At 42.8% G+C, this 27,072-nt stretch overlaps 2 protein-coding genes across 3 annotated transcripts in view; one reads left to right on the forward strand and one right to left on the reverse strand.

Annotated features, from left to right (window-relative positions):
* The window catches only part of LOC310813695 (cadherin-6-like), a gene marked incomplete at its 5' end in the record, with an annotated part of 26,949 nt that extends 22,581 nt beyond the window's left edge, over positions 1–4,368 (forward strand). The window contains 6 exons of one of the 2 annotated variants that reach the window (XM_083682780.1): positions 363–619; positions 1,834–1,970; positions 2,070–2,191; positions 2,280–2,397; positions 2,537–2,788; positions 3,739–4,368. In XM_083682780.1, coding sequence (XP_083538906.1) covers positions 363–619; positions 1,834–1,970; positions 2,070–2,191; positions 2,280–2,397; positions 2,537–2,788; positions 3,739–4,238 — 1,386 coding nt within the window. In that variant the 3' untranslated portion in view covers positions 4,239–4,368. Of the gene's footprint in view, positions 1–362; positions 620–1,833; positions 1,975–2,069; positions 2,192–2,279; positions 2,398–2,536; positions 2,789–3,738 lie in introns of both variants that reach the window. The other variant, XM_083682781.1, reaches the window with a different exon arrangement.
* A 2,544-nt stretch (positions 4,369–6,912) lies between these two features.
* drosha (drosha ribonuclease III) overlaps positions 6,913–27,072 on the reverse strand; it is a 51,221-nt gene continuing 31,061 nt past the window's right edge. The window contains exons 25-32 of the mRNA XM_083682768.1: positions 25,685–25,842; positions 20,083–20,188; positions 18,724–18,865; positions 17,459–17,541; positions 15,587–15,690; positions 13,341–13,433; positions 12,400–12,446; positions 6,913–7,545 (exon numbers count right to left, since the gene is read on the reverse strand). Of these exons, the coding sequence (XP_083538894.1) occupies positions 7,415–7,545; positions 12,400–12,446; positions 13,341–13,433; positions 15,587–15,690; positions 17,459–17,541; positions 18,724–18,865; positions 20,083–20,188; positions 25,685–25,842 (864 nt within the window). The 3' untranslated portion in view covers positions 6,913–7,414. The remainder of the gene's footprint in view (positions 7,546–12,399; positions 12,447–13,340; positions 13,434–15,586; positions 15,691–17,458; positions 17,542–18,723; positions 18,866–20,082; positions 20,189–25,684; positions 25,843–27,072) is intronic.

Here is a 27,072-nt window from a genome sequence, read left to right on the forward strand (position 1 = left end):
CACAGACACAGACACAAATGCATGCTACCTATATTGTTAATGAGCTTCAGTTGGCAGCTCCCTCACAGCTAGCTCCGCCTCCCAGCACACATTTAAACATCAGATGTGCTCTAAAAGTACTCTTGTGATGACACCCTCAAAGGTGTTGTAGTGTATATCAGAGAGCTGTTTAAAGCATAGAGGATTTGTATGACACTGGGAGAGTAACAGTGTATTATGAACATGAGATTGTGAGAGGACATGTACACAGTTGGTAGTATGAACAAGTGAGCATTTTTATTTAACCCCGTCCTCTCTCTCTCTCTCTCTCTCTTTCTCTTTTATTCTCTCTCTCTCTCTTTTTCTCTGTGTTCCTCCCTTAGCCTCTGGACTTTGAGAGGAAGAGGACGTTCACGCTGAGGATACAGGTGGAGAATGTGAACCTGAACCCCCGCTTCATCCACTCCATGGGACCCTTCAGAGATGAGGCTACGGTCAAGCTGAATGTGGAGGACGTAGACGAGCCACCCGTGTTCGACAGGACCAGCTATGTGATGGAGGTCAAGGAAGACGCCGCCACAGGGACAGTCATTGGTTCAGTGAGTGCGGCTGACCCTGACACCAACCACAGTCCTGTCAGGTATACATATATACTTCAGTGTTTGTCCACAGGGAAATTTGTTTGCAGCATCAAGTAAACAATAACATACATCACAAACTCAGTTAAAATATGGTTATATACAGTGCAATATGAAAACAGGCCTGTACACAGTAAGCAATCTACATTAAACTTGAATGATATTAGGAGACAAGACAGGTGGTTGATAAAGAAATGATTGAACCTAACCAATGAAGTGGGATATTGCCACCGGAATGGATGGTTGCTTTGCCCTTCTCCTTCTTGAGAGCTTGAATATGTTGTGATGCAGTGATCATAGGGGTTGCACTACTGGAGTGCTGAGGGTGGAAGTTACAACACTTTATTACTGGTGTCAAATATAATATCATTCTCTTTTATCACCAACCATCAGAAGGGCTGTACCCTGTGGAATATAGAGCCAGGTAGAGGGGAGCAGAGCTGGAGGCTGCCGTGAAAGAGACTGGGATCTTTATTGGAGTAGGCAGGCCTGCCCCCCCTGCCCCTAGCCCCCCAAGCATGGTCCTCTTAAAGTGAACCCATCCACTACAGGACTATCATGTGTAAACACAGCTAGTGAGGAAGGGTAACAAGTCGTGGCACTGCCCACTCACCAGCCTGCCTTCCCAGCTGCCTGCTGAGAACAGCACTTCAGGGGCCGGGACCAGCACACACTCCTGTGACTGTCATTAATCAGGGGAGGGGCCAGGCCCAGCCAACTGAATTATTGAGAATATTAGGAAAGCAATTAGCAACCCCAACAGCAGTGGATTTAATAAGTTTAGACACACCGCACGAATGTTGGGTGGGTAGGTGGGGTGGGGGGGGGGGGGGGGGGTGTTTACATAGAGACACTAAAATGGTTTTGCAGGAGAAAGACATATAGGGGCTATGGAAGTGGAGAGAGGAGTGCAGTGGTGCGTGGTACCTGAGAGACTGAATGCCCTGGTTCATGCACCCCCCTCGGGGGGTCTCCTTCCTCCTCCGCTCCCCCCTCTACTCCATTAATCACACTGATGTATCGCCCTCGTCCTGGAAGTGCAGAAAAACAGCATGACTGGATAACCTGTTGGTGTGTGTTTGTGTGTATACACAGTACAGTATTTGACTGCAAACGGCCATAAGGGTCCCTACACACCTGAACACAGTTTTTGAGTCATTCTCTGTATTTTTGTTGAAGAGTGAGAATGCCCATACAGTACTTGTGTTTTATCCAGGTACTCCATAGACCGCCGTACAGACATGGACAGAGTGTTCAATGTCCACTCGGGTAACGGCTCAGTGTTCATACTGAAGAGTGTGGACAGAGAGGAGAACCCCTGGCATAACATCTCCATCATCGCCACTGAGTTCAGTGAGTACCTTACCTGAGGAGTAGATTTACCATCATTGTATAGCAAGTCAGTGCTGACGATGGTGCTGTAATTAAATGTTATGTCCCTATCTTTCTTAGACAACCCTAGGCAAGTGAGTCGTGTACCGGTCTACATCAGGCTTCTGGATGTCAATGATAACGCTCCAACATTTGCTACCTCCTACGAGACGTTTGTCTGTGAAAATGCCAAGGCTAACCAGGTAGGTATTACCCAAACACTATTCCCCAACCTTCTTTCCTTTACTAGGTGACCTGTTCAAACATATTCTTATTTCTATCATGTTTCAGAGGATCCAGACAGTGAGTGCCACAGACCCTGATGAGCCCATCGGTGGACATCGGTTCTTCTTCAGCTTGGCACAGGAGGCCTCAGGGAAAGCCAACTTCTCCGTCCGTGACAACAAAGGTGAGCCCCCCCCCATAAAATGTTTTTAAGTACTCACTTTGGTATTTCAAGTGAGTTCTTTATTTACAGATGAATGGAGGAAAGAAACTCTTTCCCCATGTAACTCATGTGGTACAGTAACTGGGTATGTTTTTGACAGACAACACTGCGTGGATCCTGACACGGCGTAACAGCTACAGCAGTCTGCAGATGAGTGTTTACCTGGTCCCTGTGGTAATCTCAGATGGGGACTTCCCTATGCAGAGCAGTACCAGCACACTGGTCGTGCGTGTGTGTACCTGTGACCGTGAGGGCAACATGAAGCTGTGTAATGCCGAAGCACTCACAGGCAGAGCAGGACTCAGCACTGGAGCCTTAGTGGCCATCCTCCTTTGTGTTATCATCCTGCTCAGTAAGTACTGCACTAGACCAGACAGGACTGGACTGGGTCGGACCTGACTAAACTGGACGAGACTAGACTGTCGGGTGGGGTCGATTCAGTTTAAATTCAGTCAATAAAGATTTAGTTTTTTATATGGCAGCCAAATACACTCAACTGAAATGCATGGACATTTACATACACTCAACAAAATGTGCATAGGTATTTACAGTACATGGAGAAGAGAAACATGATTTACATACAGTAAAAACCAACATGAAATTACTCTTGACTTATTCAAATTTAAATTCAAATGTTAAATGATATTTGCTGTACCCCAGCCATGGTCTGTGTTACTGGACTGGACTAAATATCAAAGACAAACAACAAAGTGAGTCACATAATGAGTAGCTAGACATTTATTAGGCACTACTTTGTAGCTTACAAGTGTTTCATAAGTAGCTAATTGGGCCATTATTAGGTATTACTAGCCATTTATTAGGTCTTTATTCAGTGATTTCTTATCCTCATGTTATTAGTGGTGTAGCTGGCCAGTTAGATTTCAGCAACCCTCCAATCACGGGCTCACATCCAGGGATTGAACCAGGGACCTGGTTGGTTAGCCTCCCAACCTAGCCATCTTGCCCACAATAAGAGTGTTGTGTGGGTGTCTTATGGGGATGTCTAGAAAGCAAACACTTATAAGCTTCAAATTAGCACCTGATAAGTGTTCCCTGTAGGTATTCTAAGCTCCACTGCCACACCTACCTGTGCTCTTAGCTGTTGGTCGGCTGTTAATGATACAAATCCATAACATCTGCGGTAGCTCAAGCTTGTCTCAGTCTGCCAAAGCCTCTGCACATCAGTGAGCATGTCCACCATCAATGGTTCTCTACAGACAATCACCAGCGGACAGAAACAGAAAGAAAGACAGGGAAAAAAACAACAAAAATCACCAACCCTTTCCCTTTTTCCTTTTGTAGTGATCGTAGTGCTGTTTGCTGCCCTGAGGAGGCAGAGGAAGAAGGAGCCTCTGATCATCTCCAAAGAGGATGTGAGAGACAACGTAGTCAGCTACAATGATGAGGGAGGCGGAGAGGAGGACACCCAGGCCTTTGATATCGGCACGCTGCGCAACCCGGAGGCCATCGAGGAGAGCAAACTGCGAAGGGACATCGTCCCTGAGAATCTGTACCCTCCCATCCGCCGGCCCATCATCCCCACAGCCCGGGACAACGCTGACGTGAGGGACTTTATCAACCAGAGGCTGCAGGACAACGACAGCGACCCCACTGCGCCACCCTATGACTCCCTGGCCACTTACGCCTATGAGGGCAATGGCTCAGTGGCCGAGTCGCTCAGCTCGCTGGAGTCGGTCACCACCGAGGGTGACCAGGACTACAACTACCTGAGCGAGTGGGGGCCCAGGTTTAAGAAACTGGCGGACATGTACGGGGGAGAGGACAGCGACAGGGATTCCTAACAAGAGATTGTGACTGAGGGAAGCAAAATAAAATTAAAAACAAATAAAAACACACACACACACACACACACACACACACACATATAAAGTGAACTCCTGGTACATGTGTGGCCAAAAAAAGACAGACACTGTTTGTCCAAGTGCTCTTTTACCGTCATTGATCACCATTCAGTTGACTCTCTGGTGACCAGGAGGAGGCTTAGTGCGTCCTGTCAGTGTTATATCTCTGCAAGGCAGGGGACTCCAGAGGAAAAGACTTGGTGTTAAGACGCTTTGTGTATATGGGTGTACATGAGACCGCAATGTATCTCTATTTACAAACATACTTCTTTTTTTTCAAAAGCTGCCTGTGATGGAACAGGCAAGCAGTTTTGTGAACTGACAGATACTCCTATGTATTTTTCAGTGTTTCTGGGACATAAAATGCTGCATATTGTGAGTTCTATCTTAGCTTGTGTACGTACTGTAATGAGATACAATACGCTGTACAGTTCTGTTTTATCATTGTAAAGGATTTCTATCGTCCAAGCGATCCCCTTGGAGCACTGGCTGTCACAATGCTCACATGACACCATGCTGAAAGACTGTAGGGTTTGACGTCACAAACCACACCCTTACTGGTTGTCATTTACAGTACCCAATACTTACCTCCACATAGCTTTACATGTTGGCTGTGGGAGGAGCTAAAACACCTGGACCAAAAATATTCTTGGTGTGCTGAATGTGACTGAACCAATGTCAACTTGATTGCGAGACTATTCTTTATGGAGGAATAGTGTGTTGCTTTGTATGTTGCACAAAGTTCATGAACCAAACATGTAGCCCATTAAACATAATATTTGTTTACTAAGTATTTTACTCTGTATGCTTTCTTTTTTTAATACAGATTTGTGACATGCGCACTATCAAAATCTGAGTACTGCTCCAGCCAGGCAGATTGGAATTCTCTCTTGGGGAGAGAGGGACAAGATTGGTTCTGATTTTCCAAATAAAGATGTCTATTAAAGGGAAATACAACCTCAGGTCTGTGGAATAGGGTCTATGGGGACATTAAATGGTTTCATTTATGCTTAGAAAATAAGGCAATTCACATAAAGCAAAGAACCAAAATTAGGTAAGGCCAAACTGACGATCTAACCTGTAGTACTGTTGAATTGGGTCCAAGCAGTCTTTGATATGAGAATGAACAAACACACTTTGATATGACTGAACTGATAAGAAGATACATTTATGAGGGAGCACTAGTAGGGCAGTGGCACATCAACTGAAAAAAGGCCATCTAAAACAAGCACTGCCCTGTCAGTAGCAAAGGCCAACCTGAAAGGAGGCTGACATTTATCAGACATTTGAAACACCAATAACACAATGACATAATTGCCACAGAGATATTATTTTTCTCCACAGCATTTCACACAAATCAGACTTGATATATCAGATAATCCCTTTCCAATGCCAATGTAGACAATGTTATACGACAAAATGGTGTGATAGCTTAGACAATCCTCTACAAAATCACTTGTTAAATGTGTATATGCTCATTATTGTAAGCAAGTGTTCTGTTTTTCTATTCATTTGTTATTGGCTGTTGAGCTCCCACTGTGTAAGTGGTTATTTGAGATTGTGGCAAATGTGCTTTGATAAGCATTTAATGTTGTTACAGAACCCTTCGCAGTCAACAAGTTATTCTGCCCCGAGGTGTGACGTCTGGTTTCAGACAGAAAAGAACATGACAGAGGAAGGCACCAAATGCATTTTGTTACCTCATCGTTTTCTCTCTTAATACAGGGTGTCAGCATAATGTCATTACAAATGTGTGTGCTTCTTATTAAACCTGTTCTTGCCTTTCAGCATTAGCACTATGCTTTGCTTAGAACAAAGCAAAACAGTGAGCCTACATTAAGCATCCTGTGTCATAACAACAGTCAATGCTATAGGATTTTCTAGCAAAGACAGTCTGCCATAGATGGCTTTACTGATGTCCTCTTTCTCAAGATATACTAGGTCTGTGGGTGTTAATGTAGACATGGCTGGCCTTAAGGCCTGCCTCTATATTATGTTGGTGACAATGTGATTGAACAGTAAGTTGTGTCAATGTGGAACAATATGAGAGGTGAGGTGCTGTAGTTTAAGGGGCCCTTAACCATTGCCCATTCATCAATCTGCTTTGTACAATGTGATATTTTGTACTGAATATTTATATGACTCAACACAATTAAATATCTTTAAAATCATGCATTCCTTATTCAGATTGTGTGTGTTGTAAAAATCTGAAAGTCTTGAGAGACAGAATGGTGTTTGTGGCTCCGTTCATCTTTAGCTTTGACGGTAAATTGTGACTGGTTTACTTCAAGGGAGGACAGTGGTTAAATTGCAGGATCCTGTGGCTACTGAACTGAGGCAATCATTAATTAGACACAATCTATAATTAAGATCTTTAAAACTGGCAATCGGATTTGGAGCGAGGGAGAAAAAAACAATTTCTAAATTGTTAGAGGAAGAGCGGCAGATGCGAGACAGATGGTGGCATTCTAGATAATATTTAATGTAATTGAATCAGTGTGCCTCCCAATAACTGGCACGTGATATACCATTTTGGCTTTGAACAATTTGGTGGAGTCCTCTTTTATCATGACAAACTGAATATGCTTATTAAGGGGGAAAATTTCATGACCCATCATGTTTCAAATACCTTTATTATCGATATCATCGTCAATATCACTTGTGGTACAAATACAAAACAAACACTTAAAACACACTATTTGTGTTGTTGCCACACCATGACTGGCCACACTGCGTTGTAGATGGTTGGTTAAAAAGTTATTATACATAATCAAAATCAGATTAAGAGAGACACATAAAAGCAGCGCAAAACAATGACAAGTAATGACATGTAAACCAACACACTAAAAACACAAGGCCACCCTTGAAGAGTACAGTACTACCACTTGGAATGTAGAGGGTCTAGAAGATGGCTCAAGGTAGAACTTACCTCCCCGTACCACAGATCTCGGATCAGATTACCCCACCCCCTATTCTAACCTTTCCCATTAGGTATGAAAAGATATTTGATCCTGTGTCAGTGGGTTACGGACCACCTCAACCTATTCCGTTTAGCCCACCAGCCAGTCTCTACACTCTCAATTTGCAGTTCATCCTGATTGGTGGAGAGGGCACTGTCACTTCCTGCTGTCCTCTGCATCGTCGGTCTCCTTCTCCTGCCGCTCCCGCTCCCGTCTCATCTCCTTCAGCTCCTGTCTGTATTTCCGCTCGATGAAGCGCTTCTGATGAGCCATCTGCGGGAAGTTATCTGGTACAAGAAAGGTAGACCGAGGAAAAGAGAGAAGTGGACCAGGGAGAAGAGATAAAGAGAATGAGGGGGCAAAAGAGACAAGGTCAGTACTCAACCGAAGACAACAGTGAGTGTTTCAAATATAATTATATTGTCTTCATACTCAGTCATATTGTTATTTTAGTGTGTTGAGATACACTAGCATCATTATTACCACTCAATTGCCCTATAGTCATTATTTTCATTAATATAGCAAAATAACATGGAATTAGACATGCCTCATTTGGTGTCATTGCGCTGAGATCTGATAACATAATTAGAACAGAACATCTCTAAATGAGATCTGTAATAAGACGAACAAAAAAATTAACGTACAAAAGCTGATAAGGCGTAGCGCATACGTCTCAATTTAAAACAGCATGCATGAGAGATGCCAGGTCCTCTGTGTGAAATCATTTAAAAATAAATTTGATTGTGCAGATTCTGCTATCATAAAATAAAAAGTACACGTGTTCATATTGTGACTTGTCCTGTTACGCTGTAGAACTCTTACTGACCAGCCTTCAGTCATCTTTCTTCTCTTATTACTCCAAAATGTTACATGAAGGAAAAGGGCCCAAATGTCTTTACAGCCAAGGAAGACAATCATTAAAAACAACACACTGTAATCATTCAAACACTAGGACATAGTTCAGTTGGCCCTCGATGACAAGGCAACGCTTGATGAGCCTTTGAGAGAAAACTACATATTGCGGTTAAAACATGGAAAATCACTGGCATTTTCACAGCGAGATGACTTGAGAGTAACCCACTCAAGAAGGAAAAGCGTTGGGCATTTGCATTGCTTAACATGCAGTATAAGTCTGCATCTGAGAATGAGGCTTTTAAAGAATGCACAAGCCTTTTCATTTATTCCAAGCCTCTATTTAGGCGGGAAAAGAACAGACAAGTCTCTGTGTGGGGCATAACAGAGGCATATTGAGAATTCTCTGCCGTCCAGCATTTTGTAAAACATCACCTTTGAGGAGCACCGCGCTGCATACTGAAGGCCTTAGCACCCTTAGCACAACTCAAGTCTTTTGTTTATCAACAATGCATTCATTCCTTTCAAGGAGAGGGGGTTTATGGTTGAGATTCCGAGTGCAGCAGGGTTTTTTTCCGAGGGTGCTTGGCTCGGGACCTTGGCAACACCAAGCCTGTTGTGCCCCTCTACGGCCACACTGAAATGCACGCTCACAGAGTCACTGTAGAACCTATGATAGCGGATCAACATGTTTTTTTTATTTTTTATTTTTTTTTATTTTATAGGCTTCTGCACATAAAATGCCCACTCACTAAGGCATTTATAGTGTCACTCCACAGCTCATCTTCATAACTATTCCATACAGCGTTTGTCACCTACAGCCCACCCACACTAAATCAGTCAGCATGCCAACAGTGCATCTGTGACCCTCTGATGAGGGCATGCCCTCACTACCTCACTGCTACAGCAAACGGCAAACGCAGAAAGTCAGTGCATCATCATAGAGATTCTCCATACTGTACTGCACTACTGCTCTATCCACACAAAGCCTTTATCTGGAGATTAAGGGGTTTAGGGACAGCTGAGGAGAGAGAATCTAGTCCCCTCCCAGCTGCTAGCCAGATACACACTATTTCCGCTTTATTCAGGAGGCGCTGCATTGTTTTGAAAAGAGAGATGATAAAGACCTACAGAGATTGGGACATATGTTAGAGAGATAAAGAGAGAAAAAGACTGTATCTGGCAAGGATGCAATGGTTTACTCATTGGCATGTATATTTCACGTTACATGGCGAGGTGTGTGGAGCCGGGGGTCTGTATATACAAACTGCCGTCCTCCCCTCTCCCCCCTCCTTCCTTCTTCCTCCTCACTGCCTAGGCTCAATTTGTTTGCACTCATGTTTCCCCTAGCTCAGGCCTTGGTTAACATTTAATTCTGCCTTGGCAGATACAGGCAGGAGACTGTCAAAACGAGGGCCATCAAATAATGAAATGAAAATCAGCCGAGCCACCAGCAGATCGGCTACAGCGAACACCAAATATTGGCCCCATCTCTCTTTAATGAGCCTGGAGCTGTCTGAGTGAGCACAGCTCCGTCTCTCACCTCTCCACTGTGGTTGCTCCCCTCTGTCAGTGGGGGAAGTGGAGCACTAGAACAAAAAAGTTCAATTTCACTCTAAGCGCCCCTGATACCCAAGAAGGCCTTAAATAAAACATGGAAATGAATCCTGACAGGAGAAAGAGAGCCACTTTGGCTCTGTGTAAAACATACTGTAAGATGTTCAACTTCAAAAGAGCAGACAACGAAGGATATGTTATTCTCTGCACACATGCACAGCACGATGGCCAATGACTAATTAATTGTCATCCAGGCTAGTGTTGATGATTAGTCTTGGTACCAGAACAAATGAAGAAAGGCACTTGACACACACGAGACACAACATGATCTCAAACCTCCAGTCCGAGTCTGTATTGTCCTGACTGGAGCAGAGTAATGCTATGATTAGGTAAGATCATGATCGTTTCTCTCTCTTGGGTCATGAGTACGCCAGGGTTCACAGGGTATTATGTATGTATGTATGTATGTGTTATTCTCATGATCATGAGCTTATCCAAGAGAGAGAGAGAGAGAAAGAGAGAGAGAGGTGTGTGTGTGATGGGGGGTACCTCCCACACAAATATTTAATAAGAAGAGACATAGGCCTACTGTAAATCACCTAGGGAAGATTTTTGATGCTGACCTCAATATCGAGAAACAGATCGAAACATTTGTAGAGTCATGTTTCTTCCCTCAGTAAAAAGGTTACAGATAGTCCAAAATGCAGCAGCTAGGCTTTGGACCAAAACTACGAAAAGAGACCACATCACCCCAAACAATTTTAGCCTCCCTACACTGGTTACGTGTTAGTTTTAGAATTGATTTTAAGATTTTACTGATGCCTTTTAAGGCTCGGCTGGGTCTGGCAGCAAACTATATTTCTGACCTTTTAATCCCCCATGAGCCTCAGCGCAGCCTAAGATCCTCAGGCAGGGCCCTTCTGGCCGTTCCAGAGTCTAGACTGAAGACCAAAGGTGACTGTGCCTTCGCCATTAGGGCCCCTAGATTATGGAACAACCTGCCTGAGGATATTAGGCGAGCAAGATCAGTATTCTTTTTAAATCTCTTCTTAAAACTCATTTTTATAGCCTAGTCTTTAATTGAAGCTGCCCTTATTCTTTTTAATGTGTCTGTGTTTTACTGTTTCTACTTATATTTTGGTTTTTATTTCCATATCTGTTTTATCTACTTGAAAAGCACTTTGTAACATTGTTTTAAAAAGGTGCTATTTCGTTTCCTGATGGGACCATACATATACTGAAATGTATGCACTCACTGCAATGTAAGTTGCTTTGGATAAAAGCGTCAGCTAAATGGCATATATAAATAACGTTTATTATTATTATTATTATTATTATTATTACTACAGTATCACAGTTCATAAGTATGATGGGATGTCCATACACAAATAAATGACTGATCTTGTTAGGGAGTGACCATTCTAAAGGATCTTTAGAAGACCTGAGCCATAACATAGGGACACTTCAGTAAAACCAGTCTGATGTCTTGTGTGGCGTGTCTTTTATTAAGTAAGGAGACAAAGTGAAAGCCCTGGAAGTGTTTGTGCTGCAGGAAGGAAGGAAGGAGGCTTGCAGGGTAGAGATGATTTTAAATTAACTGACCTTTTCAAAAGGCATTGCTAATCTAGTCACAATTTATGAGGGGGGAAATGTTCATTTACTAGCAATGAGCATCTATCAATCATGGTGACAGAGGTTTACACCAGGGAGAGAAAATTGAGAGAATTAAGGATGGGGAGGAAGATGAGATGGAGAGAGTATTTGCTCTGGACTACACCCCCAGATAAGAAAGAAAGAAAGAAAGAAAGAAAGAAAGAAAGAAAGAAAGAAAGAAAGAAAGAACGAGGGAGTGAGAGAGGGGGAGGCTTAATAAAAAAAAAAAACATCCTAAGACACTAATGTTTCATAAATAGCGAGGGTTTAATGGTGTAAACAGTATCAATCACAAGCGGCTAGGGGCCTCATTTATGGGCCAAATGAAATCAAAGCTTTGACCTTGGAGCCCTTTCCAACTTCCACAAGCCCGCTCCAACAAAGCCATTTTTATCCACCTAATTAGTTCAGGTAAAGAAAAATTATACTGTTTGATTAATGTGTTGGTCAGGCAGGCAAGTTGGACCCATTCAAAATCACACTCTTGTATTAAATGTATTCCAAAAAATGCATTACACATGCACATATGCATGGGCATAAGAGGCACACAGGAGATGATGGGATTACTGATGGATCAGATTCAGAGAGCCCTATAATTGTATTTTACTTGGCAAGTGAATGAGGCATTGCTTATGCCAAAAATATTGTATCTATTTTCCTTAAGTGCCTTTTGATGATAAAATGAAAAATAGCCAAGGAGTGAAGCAGCGTAGGGTACAAGTCAACCATAGTCCTTCAGACCTGAAGAGGATTGCTCAACATAAGAGTCTTCACGGAACAAGACCTACAATATTTATTCCTATTTAGTATTCCTATTACAAAACACAACAAACCAAAACTTTCTGTGGTCCTTCAAGCCTATCAACATGGTAGAGAAGCCTGGTTCACACACAGGTCAGGTCCCACGCCTGTGCTCTGGGCAAACATTTCAAACAGACACATTTTCCATATCAACCAGCCAGCAGCCTGGACAAGCTACAGCTCTTTGGCAGCCATTTTGGATATGGACAATGCTAATACTGAACACTGAAGCAGAGCATGTGGAGTGCAAGGTTTTCCAACTTCTCCAAACAACTTACATTTTTCAAGCGCGTCCATCGCAGCCCCCATTTCTGCCTGTTGGATGCTGGATTGAACAAGAAGGGGGGGAAAAAAGAAAGGAAGAAAAGGTCTTTAACATATTCAAAATATCCTTTTTGAAATTCTGTTGGAAAACGGGCCAAAGACTGAGAGGATTATAAAAAAGTGTTTTCAAAAAGCCCTTTCTGCTAACAATCCCAGGTAACAGCGTGCATACATCTCTGAAAGGTAAGCCTCTGGGTTGCTCTGCATGGGCGCTGTTTACGCTTGCATTTTAGTGTCTCTTTCTGCATGTATTTTGCATTATGTGATCATAGCCAAGCAGGGGGAGTAGGGGAGTGGGGGAGTGGGGGGGGGGCTTAAGTCTAGTAAATATAAAAACAGTAAGCTGCAATAGATCCTATGGAAGGGACAAACTTATCGCCAGCTTAGAGCCGGAGCGCTCTTTCAAGTAGAGGCCATAGAGGGGATTTCGACGCGGAGGGGTGAAAGATGTTTGATGGATTTACGTTTCATTTCTCCGAAGCTGAGCCGAGGGTTTATCGCCAACCCCTCCACCCCTGAAAGGCCTTCACGCAGCGATTCACACTTTCTTTACCCTCTGCTTTACAAAAGTCTCCCCTACCCCCCAACCCCTGTGAGAAATCATCTCAGGTAGAACCAAACCCCCCACGCCGCCAGAGACTGTGCAGTCTCGTCACAGAGCATTATCCCAGTTCAAAGTGATGTTTCTATAATACCATTTATGTCAATTCGATAATGAATCGATTCATTTTCATTCTGCATAATGTCCCTCCCGATAGAATAGCCACAGAGAGCTTAATTGCTATAATAAACACCATCAATAAAACATGGCCATTATTCTAGAGCCCATTAGCAGTGCATTGAGCAGACGAGAGCAGCACACTGTAGACTAATGTGTTGTGTGGTGTCTACCTACCTTGGGCCCTTGCCACAGCCTATCCTCTCCCCTTTGAAGTACACAGCCACAGTGTATGTCCGAGCATGTGATGGCCCCACGGTCTGAAGGGTCCTACAACAAAACGAATGAAAAGAGTGCAATGAGAGAAAAAAACGAAAGGGAAGAGGAGAGAAATAATAACACACATGAGAAAGCTCAAGGACACTCTGCGACATTGTCCTTCTGAAAATAACAAGAAAAGAAAAAAGTTTTCATTTGCAGCAAATATAATTCATCTCCAGAGGCTTGCTGAGCAGGAGAATGGCATTTTGATTCTCCAGAGCGTGCTTCGACAGTGTACAGAAGCCATCTGAGGGACAGATAAACAATGAAAGGGGCCCCCAGCATCTTTAGATGTGAAGATGTGTGTTCTGCTACAAATCTGAAAACATTTGTCAAGCTTTGGAGTGCAGTATGGGTAAATAATCTACACATTTAGGGAGGAGAGAACAACATATAAGAAAGCAATGACACCAAGACATATCACATTAATGTAATATAACACATTTGAAATAATAAAAGGCATCAATTTGGTTACATTTCAGCAGGGAAAAGCAAGTACAAGGGAACAAACAAAACTTGAGAGATCGAAAGATTAACATTTGCATAAACACCCCACACCCAGGATTTTGAGTGACCTAAATTATTCACAGACAATTTACTTATTTCAGAGGTCCTATTCATTTTTAATGCAATGTGGTCACTTATGGCAGTTTATCAATAATTCAATCCTCATTCTCAATTACAAATGAAAAAGCTTGTGGCATGTGCTGAACAAATACAAACTGTTACATGCTGAATTCAAACCAAATCTCAACAGGGAACGTGTCACTTAGAATTATAATTTCTGACACACCACCAAAGACTAGATAAAATGAAGAATATGGGGAAGCATGGGGAGCTGTCAGCTTCAAGAAGCACACACAAACCGATAAACACAGCGAGCACAGTTTTCCTCTGGATTTTTGGTGGCTATGGATGCCGTTTGTGAGGGAGAGAGCTGTGGTTCTCGCTGTAGGGGGTCCATATCTCTCTGTGTAACACAGCATCTCAGTTCACACTAAAAGCTCTCTTTACTGACTCAGGCCATCCTCTCCAATAGGAGAGAGAAAAAAGAAGGTGCGAGTGTGAGAGTACATGTGTCTGGCTCGGTGGGGTGATGCACTATAAACCACCTCCCGCTGTTTCTTGTCAAGTCATCCTGTAGACTGCTGGCTAACGGGTTGAGCATTCATCAGTCTGGTCTGTGATCAGAGACACTCTGACCTGGTCAATCTTTACCATGGTATTAGTGTGCTGGAACCTGAACCCACACTCTCAGCATGAGAACATATCTAGCCTTGCTTGTCTCTCTCTCTCTCAGCACACAAAGAGAGCATCTGCAGTATCTGCCTCTGTAGTAGTAATTACTAATCATTATTTCTCTCTCTCATCATGACTCATTTTCAACAACTACAGAGGGGTCAGGCTGGGGGTCATAACAACTCATGAGGAGGAACCAAGTAGGAACCCAGATTATTGGGTAATATATGATTTAATGTAGCAAATTAATAGCTACTGTAGCCAATGCCGAGTGTGCTTCCTACAGTAACTCTCACTCACAGATCCCAACAGGTTTGAAAGAGGGAAGTGTTGATGGTACAACTGTCAGAAAAGAGCTGGATCAAATGGCCACATCTGTCTTGCACAATAAGATATGCTACAAATAGTCTCATGGCCGCAAAAAGATGCAGTGCAAATAAACAACAAACAAAAACAAAATAAACATGGAGAAGCATATACTAGGTGATCAACACTGTTAGTCAGTTGCCATGGACACGCTCCACAGTGTAACTTGAAAGTGGTCTGTCAAATCAAGACTTACTCCTTGACCTTTCGTCTCTTCGGGAATGTTTATTTATCCCAACAACAGAGACCTTAAAACAACTATTCATAATGTTCAGGGACAACTATAAAGGCTACTGCAGATAAAACCCAGGTTTGTGTATGGTGAAAATAAGAACAATAAATTAAAACCTCTGTGCCTGCTCACCACAATCCATGACCAGAGTGGTTCAGGCCACCATTATAGGTCAAACACAGTTTAGGCAAGCATTGCATGTGAAAAGAAAGGAAAAGGAGCAGAGTGTGTGTGTGTGTGTGTGTGTGTGCGTGTGCGTGTGCGTGCGCTTGTGTGTGAGAGACAGAGGGAGAACATGGGGGTTGTGTGTGAGATCAGGACTTACTTGTAGAGCGGGATGTCTGGCTCCTTACCCTCTGTCCGCAGAGTCAAACAGCACTGCTGGAGCTGGGATTTTGGGTCGTTCCAGTCCTGGTTGAGGATGAACTCCTGCGTATACAGGGGCGCGCACACACACACACACACATACATACATACACTTTTAACATTTAAACAGACCCAAAACACAGGAACAGTTTTTCTCTCTCTCTCTAACTCGCACATCCTTTTATTTAATTCCCTACCCGACTTCTCCATTCCCCCTTTTCTCGCTCATGCTCTCTCACTAGCTCCATCTCTGGCTTCTCAGTGGGTACAAATCACAGGCTACTTAAGACAAAAGCGGATCCCAGGCCAGAAATAAAGAGCGTCTGTGAGTCTCCCAGGTGTGCGGGCCTGATACATTTCTCCCATCCAAAGGGACCTCTAAAAGCACTTCCATTAACAGGAAAGCAGGCTTGTTATAAAAGGGAGACTTTGAGTGTAGAACTGTCTGTTCCTATTCATTTTGTACAAAGAGTGCTTCTGCCCCTGTAGCCCATGCTTGGTCGCTTGCTTGCGCTCTCTCTCTCTCAATTTGTACTGGCTGTTTGATAGCAGCGCGCACACACACACACACACACACACACACACACACACACTAAACATTGGCGTAGCCTTGAGTTCACCCCCCCCCCCCTCCCAAAAAAAAAAAAAAACAACGTACGTCCTACAATTCTACAAATTTTGCTCAAGACCCAGCATTCAACCACAACTTGTGAAGTTGCCATTTAAAAGATAGGGCAGGATAAAGAACAGAGAGAGAATTATCTAACAGTGTCAGTCTTTGGGTTAAACTATAGGCCAGCCACCAGTCACCCTAACTGCGTGAAATTTGGTGAGCACATTGTTTTGGAAAATCAATTGGTTCTGTAGCCTACTCTTGCAAATTACATTGGTAAAGAAGACAATTGTGATTGTTGCGAGAATAATAAATGACTGACTTTGATTATAATCACAGGAGTAATTATATAGTTTTGGTAAATTTACTTCAATTTACTCTTGGGGAAGATTAGCTTCCCCTTGTCTATGGGATACTACGCCCATGTCACTAAACACAAATGAGAACAGGAAGGCCCTTTTTTCTTCTAAAAGAATAACATGAAGCAACACAGGATGCTCTCATTTCAAGAGGGGGGTATGTAAGGAGATGTGTTGGCTGTTTCACAACTTTTCTCTTGGAAGTGGAAATGAGGTGCTCTCTACCAGCGACCATGATGCAAAGCTAAGCTCCTCCAGAGCCATGGAGCTTCCCTGGAGAGTCACGCCGAGACAGCAATTAGCATGGCATATCACACCACTGCAGCAGCTTCACAGAGAGAGCGCCATGGTGCGTGTGTGTGTGAGTGTATACACTGTGGGTGTGTGTGAGAGAGAGTGATAACATAGTCCTTTTAGATACCTTGTTACAGGAAAAGGCAAGCCCACCACCCTGCTTGTCCTGAAGAACTACCTCAAGACCTCGCCAATTTACTGGTACTTCATAGCTCACATATAAAAGGAGACAAGAGCCTTAACTGAGGCCTTCTTGAATGATCACCCCAAACACTTGAGAAACAGCATCTCACAACAGCAACCATGCGATCAATAACAAAATGGACACTAACAACCCAATAACAATATCAGACATTTGACTGAACCAGGGTCACTTCCCATTAATGTTGACTAAAATAGGAGTGTACAGTGATGCTAAGACCGTCAAGCACCACTTCGAACACTTGTCAATGTTAGCGCCATTAGCACTCCCTCTCTCGCTCTGCTTGCAAGGCTCTGCCGAGTGCTCATCGACCGGAGTGAGTGGACTCTCTACCGGTTTAGAGGTCTGTCGATGGGCACGCACCTTCAGTCGAGGGAAGAAGCACACGTTCATGAAGGTGTGCACATACTCCAGGTCCTTATCGATGTAGAGGGCCGCGATGAAAGCTGTGGAGAGAGAAGGGAAGGGGGGTACAGTAATGAAAGAGAAGAAAGACAGGAGAAGTCTACTTAGCAGAGCACATGAAAGAGAGAGTTCTCAGAGGTAACAGTAACACAACAGTTATTGTTTTTTTTTTCTTTTTGAGGCAAAAAAAAGAAAAGGAATCATTAACAAAGAAAGACAAAGGGGAGAGAAGTGCAAGGCTGCACAGGCAGTACTGTATGTTTGAAACGGCTGAATGGTTGCTGTTGCAGCAGTTATTTTATCTTCCCATTCCTTAAACAAAGATGTTGGAGACAATGGTGTTGATTCCGAAGCCCCTCCTGAAAACCTAGTCCATCTAGAAAAGCAGCACTTCTCAGGTGGTCTGAACCATTATGTCTCTGAACCCTCTCTCCCTTTACACAACACCAGCGAAGGGAGACAGGACAAACTGGGTCTGTCATCCCCTGGATGTCCCCTTGTTTGCACCTCCTATTACACTCAATATGTTTTTTCTCACTATTGCAAAGAGTGAAGTGGAGTAAAGTGTAATAGGTAATATTTCACTGGGCCTGGGCAGCTGTACTTGTAGCTGGAGGGCATGACTGTTCATATGCTCAGGAGCACCACTCATTTCCGCCCCAACCTCTCTACCCTCTCTACTCTAGACTGGCCATTGAAGAATATATCAGAATACAAATAATACAGTGGGTGGGTGTGTGTGTGTGTGTGTGTGTGTGTGTGCTTCTGTCTGTCTGACTGCGTCAAAGATCTCCTTATTGAATACTGCCTTTGAAGGGTTTAAGACCCATGGTCGTCTCAATGTGCACCTATGTACACATGTGAGTGTGTGTGTGTGAATGTCATCCTCTTGCACCTCTGCCTTTGAAGAACATCCAGTAAAGGTACATCTCTTTACGCTGCCTCTACTTGAGCCTCCACACCCAAACCTATGCTGTTTTGATGTTTGCAGACTTGAAGGCCACGGGGGCCAGTAACCTGCCTCCTCAATAACCAAGACATGGAGGACAGAGCCTCAACTCATCATCTCTCCTGTCATTAAGCAAAGGGCTCAGCAGCCAAAAAAACAGCTCTCGATAGAATCAAAACTCTCTCGCTTCCAATGATGGTAATGGAGAGTAAAAGGACTATAGTTCAGGTTTTATAAACCTCAAAGAGAGAGAGAGGAGAGGTGTTGTGCATACACTCTAGGAGATCAGCAAGTGTCTTGGTCCTGAGGGCGACGGGCCGTTTGGTTTTGTCATTGGTGATGGCGAACTCCTGCATGCCGAGCTCCTCAGCTACTTTGGCCTGGGTGCGGTTGTTCACCAGTGAGCTGCGCAACAGCTGTGGACACACAGAACACATACATGCATATGTTGTACTGTATCATACACGTGTTCAACTATAGATATGTAAGTTGTGTGACGTGCATTTGCCAAACTGCATGAGAAAAGTCTAATAAGCATACAAATGATACTAAATGGACAGATATGTACAGATGACAGATATGGCAACATGTAGTCACTGTTTCAGGCAGATTTCACATTCCAAATTAATATTATATTCAGACTCAAAGCGGCGCAGATGAGAATGTGTCAAAACCAGATAAATAAATGTCTTTCTCTAAAAGGAAAAACACAAACACGACAAATATAGCAGTGGAGAAAAAGAGAGATGTAGATGGAAAGCTACAGGACATCCTGGTGCAGTCTTAATCGGCACACACTCACACACACCCAACCAACCGCACCAACACACACGTGTTGAATGAGCACTTTTCAATTTTAAATCCATTTCAGATGCGTCCTGTTTCTACTCTTGGGCTGCAGCATCAGTGGAGCTCTCAGTCACTTAGCCACAGTTCACTGCAGGCTTTTATACCACTGATGTCACATCAGCTCCATCTGAAAGACTCCACACTAATAAATATCTAACTGCAAATGTTTTTACTTAGCGTCTTTTATTTAGGACAGTTCTATGACAAATCTGGAATGTCCTCAGTACAGAATGGAGGCACCAGCGGCAAAAAAGAAGTGTAGCAGTAAAAATGAGCAAGGTATTCAAGATGTTCTGAGTGCAATCGTACACTGTACAACTCTGTATATGCACACTCAACAGATACATTCTCCACATTCAACAGATACAAGAAAGTGCCAACAAAGACCAGTAATTTAAGACAAATATGTGTCCGCTTGTAAAAATACCCATCTCTCTCTCTCTTCCCTGAAACAATTTACACATAAAGAAAGGAGAGGAGAGAAAGAAGACATAGATGTGTAAGTGCAACAGGAGAGAGAGGGGCGCATTAAGAGACAGAGGAGCGAGAGAAGATTGATGGATGAGAGACAGCTGATGACAGGTGATGAAGAAAGATGCGTGGGAAAACAGAGGGGGGTCAAGACAAAGAGTGGGCATGTATGTGAGAAAGAAAGAGAAAGAGGAGGAGGCGGAAGAGGAGATGAAGAAAGAGAAATACAGAGAAATGGAGGAGGAGGTCACCTGTGCAACTTGACTGTTCTTAAAATGGGTCAGACAGAGTCTATGTTAAAGTTGGTTCTCACCGTTAAGTGACCTTCGTGGTGGTCAGGGAAATGGATGAAGAGGTACTCTGTGGCCACCAGCTGCATGATGGAGTCTCCCAAGAACTCCATCCTCTGGTTGTGTCCCCTGGAGAGATGGACATATGGGGTAAAGAGGGGGTAAAAGGGAGTGAGGGACAGAGGAGATGGGGTTATTCAGGTACACAGCATCAGGGTGTAGGCAGCATCACACTTACAGTCAAACCTACGGGGGCTTTCAGTCTCTTACATTCATATGTTATGGTTAGCGTGCTGCTGATGCACTCATATACCAGCACTCTACAGCTTCTGGGAGCAACCACGCTGACAGGGAGTGAAAAGCTAAAGGCTATTTCCTTGAGGAGAAACAACTCCACAGTGAAAATAATAAATGCAATTGAAATGAAATGGCATGTGCACAGCAGATAAATGATACTGCTGCAGCTGCACTATTTCCATTCTTTAGAAGAGCAGGCTCTGCGTGAATGTTTTTTTTCCTCATCACAGAGTGCTTGAGTAACATATTCCCTGTGCCACGCTGGACAGCAGTACAGGAGAGGGTGGTGCGCAGTGGTAATAGTCTTTAATTAAACAGAATTATAGATTAGTGTTGCAGATGTAGGTTGGTGCTGTGCACAGCTGTGGAGGTGGGGGGGAGGGGGGTATACATACTGTAGACAAGAGGGTCCCGCAGGTTAGGGGATGACTGACTACAGTAAGTGCTGACAAGAGTGAGGGGGGGGGGGGGGGGGGAGGGAGAGAAAGAAGTAAGAAAGATAGAAACTTGACCTGAAGAGCTCTGTCTATGTGGAAAGCACAAAGAGCTGTCCCTTATTCACTCCAACACAGGAAGCACAATGCCCCAGTAAGGGGGGGAAATTGAAGTAAAGTGTGGAGCCAAGGTCTTTATTCGACTCTGACTTTGATGTGAAATACCTTTAACAGCTTCTAGAGCGGCGATAGGCTGGCTGTTCCAAAGGAGGACTCGCTCCATTTTGTAAGGTTTTTTCGCGCCCTGGGAGTTCCGTTTTTAGGGAAATAATGTTCCCACTTGGTTGGGGGTAATCTGGGCCTCATCTGGAGCTATATATACCTGCGTGAAGTCAAGTCCCTTGTGGTTTGGGATCATTGATTGTGGCAGCCATTGAGTGACCTCTGAGACCTGTCCATTTAGGGCCTATGAGAGGAGTAGATAACAGAGCCTAGAGACCAGAGCTCTCCATCTCTGTTCTAAAATTGTCTCTTGCCTCGTCTTCCTCTCAGAGGGGTCAACTCCCATCTCCACTTCATTTAAGTGGTCAGAGGTCAACATGTCTCCTCATCTTCCTACTGTCCTGTTGTATGACCTTTATTTGTGTTCCGTTGTGAAAAGATAGGTAAAGGTTGGCCCACTTCCGTAGTTTTCTGACGTATGTCCCCTAGTGCCTCTTGTTCTGTACGGACACTTGACAGCAAGCCTCAGCTTCCAACCCATATTTTGGGAGGTAAATATATCAGTATAAGGCTAATGGGACAACTGCATTTTTTAAAAAGAAAGTTGAACAAGTCTACAGTAAACATGTTGTCCCCCATGAATGATGCAAGTACCGACATTATATATTGTAGGTCCTTGTTTCTCATGAGGAGAAGAATATATCCATGACTATAGCTCAAACAGGGCAGGAGATATGCTTGTTCAAAGTTTGGTGGGGGACAAAAAGTCTAATTGGCATAAAATCTAATGGGCAGGGCTTATAGGTCCTTATGAGCAATTTATCATGAGGGGCTGCAAATGTGTACATTTCCTGACTATAGGTCAAACTCGACAGGAGATATGCTCGTTCAATGTTTGGAATTTCAGTTGTTTACTATATTGTATCTATTGTAAATTCCAGATCTCTATGGCAAGACGCATCATTTACATTTTAAGTTTCGTCAAAATTGTCCCAGTGGTGTCTGAGATATCGCGTATGACATACGAACAGACAGAGACAGATCCACAGTCCCCTCTCCGATTTCATTGTCTGGGACATTTATTAACATAAATTAATAATGCATTAATAATAATTACCAAATGGCAAAGCAGAGTGGAGATGAGCCTTGAGAAGAAAATCCTTCTGAGTAAACCTTGACCAGCTCAACTTCCAGACCTCTTCCAGACTGCACTGACCATGAGTGGGAGAGGCTTTGACATTTAAGTGATGGATTAAAACATACACAACAGCACACACGTACAAGCACACGCACACACAGACACACACACACACACAGATGTCCTTGTGGCAAATCTAAAAGCAATTACTGAGTGCTGCCTGTCAATACGATATCAGAGGTGCTGTCAAGGCTAATTTGGTTTAGCTGTCAGGCTCACTATGGTGTTGTGTTGTCAAGCTCGCTATTGTGTTAAGCTTTCACCAGAAACTTTTAACCCTCCCATTGCATTCCTCAAAAGAATACATAACCTAACCCTTATTTCATTTTCAGGAAGCAAACACCAATAACAAGGGATAAGCCAGGTTTTAAACCCAACGGTGACAGGGTTGTTCAAAACAGAAATGAGTTTCTTTCAAACCGTACTGGCTCATCAAAACATCTCACTTGTATATAAAAAAGGTTTTAACACTGCATTCATACACTGCAATATGTTAGCACAGGAAATTAAAAGCCTCTTATAAAAAGGTAGAAAGAGACAAAACACTACGTTTCTTGGCCCAATTTGCTAGTAAAGTTTTAAGTCACTCGCTGTTTGGAGACACACAAACAAGCGTCCAGCATTGCAACACTGACATAAAAATGTTGATATTTGGCTGCCAAATTTTCTCCCAACATAATGAAATTGAATATTCTTCATTATTTCGCCTTCCGCATCATACCAAAACAAAGACAATTGGAAAAACTGTGCGGGTTAGATTTCATTTTTTTTTTTTTAAATCGTCTTCCAGCTATATGAGTGGCTAATCACGCTAGCCACATTACTGTACTAGTATGTGTTTCAAAATATCACATTTAAATATTATCCCGCTAAACAAACTAACTAGAACAGCTTTATTTAATATTATACAACGGTTTGATCAGAACAAGCATTATGACTGGCAGAGAGGTGTTCAAAGCTGTGCTCAAAGGGACACTTTCAAAATGTTTCATAATCACATTCATTGTCTCCAGCACCATACCAGTGTCTACAGATGTGAAAACAGCAATTGTATACATTCTATAGTCAAGACAAGACAAAAGGTCCTAAGGAAATTCCCCGCTATGATGTAACTGGGGTAAAACTAAATATTAAATTAATTGATTTTCAAAACTACAGCCACACACACTCCCCCACTGGCTGGAAACTCAATGTAGTTTCTGAAAAGAAGATTTTTAACCCCCAATTACATCATAAGGGGTCATTTCTGTAGGAACTTTTTTCAGATCTCTTTCACTACAAAATTGCCATTTTCACATATGTAGACACTGGTATGGTGCTGGAGATAATTAATGTGATGTTAAAAATACAAAAAGAGCAGTCCCCTCCTTGATGTTGAATGTTAAATAGTCTATTTTTGTCCTTCGTTAATTGCTTTCTTTGTGTTTCAATAAACTTTCAAGTATGCCTGTGGTGTCATTACATATTTATTGGTCATGGTTTTCAAACAACTGCAAAATCATTAAAATACAGTTGGCCTACAACCACAAAATGGCCAACCATGACGTCGAACTCAGTGGCAGTTTACTATTTAGCATTTTGTGACTAGTAAACACACATTTGTTTAGATAATCAGCTCGCCTATAGGCTATGCAAAAATCGTATAACTTCTCGCTGCATATCATCACATGCTCTGCCTTCCTACCATCTGCCTCAGTAGGCTATATTTCTGTCACTGTTAGGTTCAGTCTCACTCTTGCTTGTCCATCTTCCTGTCTGTATTAGATATTCAAATACAATCTGCTGGCCAAAACATCATTAAACATTGCTAAAGTATTTGTAATGTGGACATAGCGTAGGGCTGCATGGGCAACACAATGATATCAGAGAGGTTCTCACAAGCTGCGTCTTTATACGCTACAAAGAAAATGCTGCAATATTCTCCCATCTGCCTCATTACAATGTTGCAATATTCTCAGAGCTGCCTAGTTGATATGTTTCAATATTCCCTGGGGCCGCATCGATGCAATGTCTCAATATTGACGGAATGTTTCCTTTCCCTGGCAAATAGGTCATGCAGACAGGCAAAAATGGACATGGGCACAAATGATGAGTAAAATCTCTGAATGCACCGCAATTAGGCCTACAGTATTTGCATAGTTGACAAGGTGACATGTTAAATGGGCTTTACTTTGTGAAACTATGGATATAAACACTTTTAATTGCCCAGCCAAGGGGCAGGAGATCCGCTCCTCTGGTTCAAATGTTTCCTACTGCCTCTGAACCAATTTTAACCCTAAAGATGCCAACAGGATGGGCACCAAAGGGGCGCGTCCGCCGTTTGAAACGCCATCTTGTGGGTATCCATCTACCTAACGGAAAACTGATTTTTCTATGTAAGTTAGTAGGTGAGCGAGAGAGGGTACATAGCCGCATTCAATTTCCATGCAGTTGGCAAGGAAACAAATAACTTTTGTTAGGGTTAGGGCTATGGAAATAGGGGACGATGACACTGTTGTCAAACAAACCCCAACGCCAATTGAAGATGTTGAATCAGACAAAACATCACCAAACAGACAGCAGCGAACACCACCACAACATTTGTTGGCATTTGTTGGGCATTGTATGGGCAGTGTGTAAGCGCATTCAGCCTCCTATGGAATTCCAATACAAGCTTGCTATGTTTGTCTTCAAGACAGACTGTTGATATTTTCATTGTCATGGTATTTTTTGGTTATGATCACTTTACCAGCGTGTTGAAATCAAGATATTAGCCTAAGCCCATTGAAAAACTATTAGTTATGATGGCAAAAAATCTTCATTTCAAATGTTAGTCAGAGCAACACTAACAATTTCAACAAAAAATATTGCACTTAAGTGAGCTAGCTAAACCATAGTATGTACACATACACACACTGGTTAAATAGAATCAATAATAAACAATTCTAACTAAAGTTCTAACTACAGTATAAACAAAGGTATATTAATCAAATTAAATATTCCTTGAATAATTTACTAATAGAGATAGAGGAACAGAAAAATAGAGAGAGAAAGGATGATTTATAACCTAAGCAGTGGGCAAGCATGTAAATATAATCAACAGCATTTTAAAACTCAATTTCCCATTGGGGAGTGGGGCTGTGACCTCACAGACGAAGTCAGGCCACAGAAAGAGAGGGGCTTTAGTGTCCCTAGGCTACATGCTGTGAAAGCCCAAGGATTAGGCACTGGGCCAGCAATGAGTTAAACAGCCTATCAATCACTGAGAAGGACCAAGCCTCTATGACCATGTGCCCAAGGCTTGGAGACACTCGTCAATGCATCATACAAGGGCTGAGAAAATATAGAGGGAGGGAGAGGACAGATCATTGCAGAAAAAAAATGTTGGAAAAATGAACTTGTGCCAGTTGACAATATCTTAGCATGGCATATTGATGATGGCTTTTTAGTGTGGGTACATTGATAACACAAGCACACATACACACACACACTTACAAGGTGAGGTGGTTGAAGCCAACGGTCCTCAGGGTAAAGGCTCTGGCCAGCAGACGCACATGTGTGAATAGAACCCCAATGGTGTCTTCAAAGTCTGTCAGCTTCTGTAGCACTGGGGATGTCTCAATCAACTGCCTGTCTGTCTGAGGCTCCTGAACCTGAGAACATAACACACAACCAGGTTAGTGTCATCGTTCTGTTGACACAATAGAATATCCCTTATGTAAAGGTTTAGGATCATGGTTCAGGGCTTGATTTGTGGTTTGGTGCATTAAGAGGAGATCTGGGGTTTAGCAATACCGCTGAACTCCATGGTTAAGATTTCCCTCATTAGGCAAAGTAATATGCTGAAAATTGTGTGTACATTTGCGGAGATCCTTATTGGTGCATTCATTAGCCTAGCAGCAACATCTAATTGGTCTCTGCCTGCTACAACTGCAAACTTGACCAATACATCTACCCTAGAAAACAAACAACATCCAGCAACATAATTGTATGAGAACATTTATGGGAAGAAAAGTACTTCCAATTGACCTTGTTGACTCACTGCATAACTACTGTAAATAGAAAAAAAGTATGCAAACTTTCTATTTGAGTTATGCCAAACTGTGCCTGCTACATTTAACAATGTTCTTCTCGTTTTCATTATAAAGTATAGACTTAACATCTCTCGAATGGATATGTTAAACAACATGGAGGCAGAAATGTATTTTTAAACTCAACATTTTAATTGGAATGCTGATAATGTCATGATTCCATCTTCCAACTGTGCCCAAAGAAGCATTTCATTTCTGTGTTCTTCTTAATTAACGACACCCTTTTTTTTAGGGCATTTCTACTTTATTGGGGTAGAGACAGTAGAGATTGACAGGAAGGATGGGAGAGAGAGGAGGGATGACATGCAAGATGTGTCGAGGGTCAGAATCGAACTAGGAACCTTGCAATTACGTGGTATGCGCATTAGTGTGCTACGCCACCAAGCGCCCCAACAACAGTCTTTTTAATGCCATGCGTCACACCTAACGACATTTGAGTCCAACACATACAGGCATCAGTATACAGTTTCATCAGACTGGCATTTGGTATTCTGTTTAGACTGATTGTTCATGTGACTTATCTTTAAAAGGGACATTTCAACTATTTTTGATCTCAAAACAAATGTGTGGCCATGTGAAAACGGCTTACAAATGCGCTCTGCAGATCAAAAGCTAGGTATTGCTAGTTTGAGAATTTTACCCTGAGTAAAGTATTTGGGGGTAATCGCATGGTTTTGAGAACTACAAGGAGCTTTAGGGAGGAGGGAGCAGTGTATACAGCACATTCCAACCATATATTAAACCAGAGTGAGGTCTAGCTCAGTCAAAAGCTTGGGAGTGGTATCTATTCAC

Source organism: Argentina silus, assembly GCF_951799395.1.
Source record: "Argentina silus genome assembly, chromosome: 1".
NCBI lineage: Eukaryota > Metazoa > Chordata > Actinopteri > Argentiniformes > Argentinidae > Argentina > Argentina silus.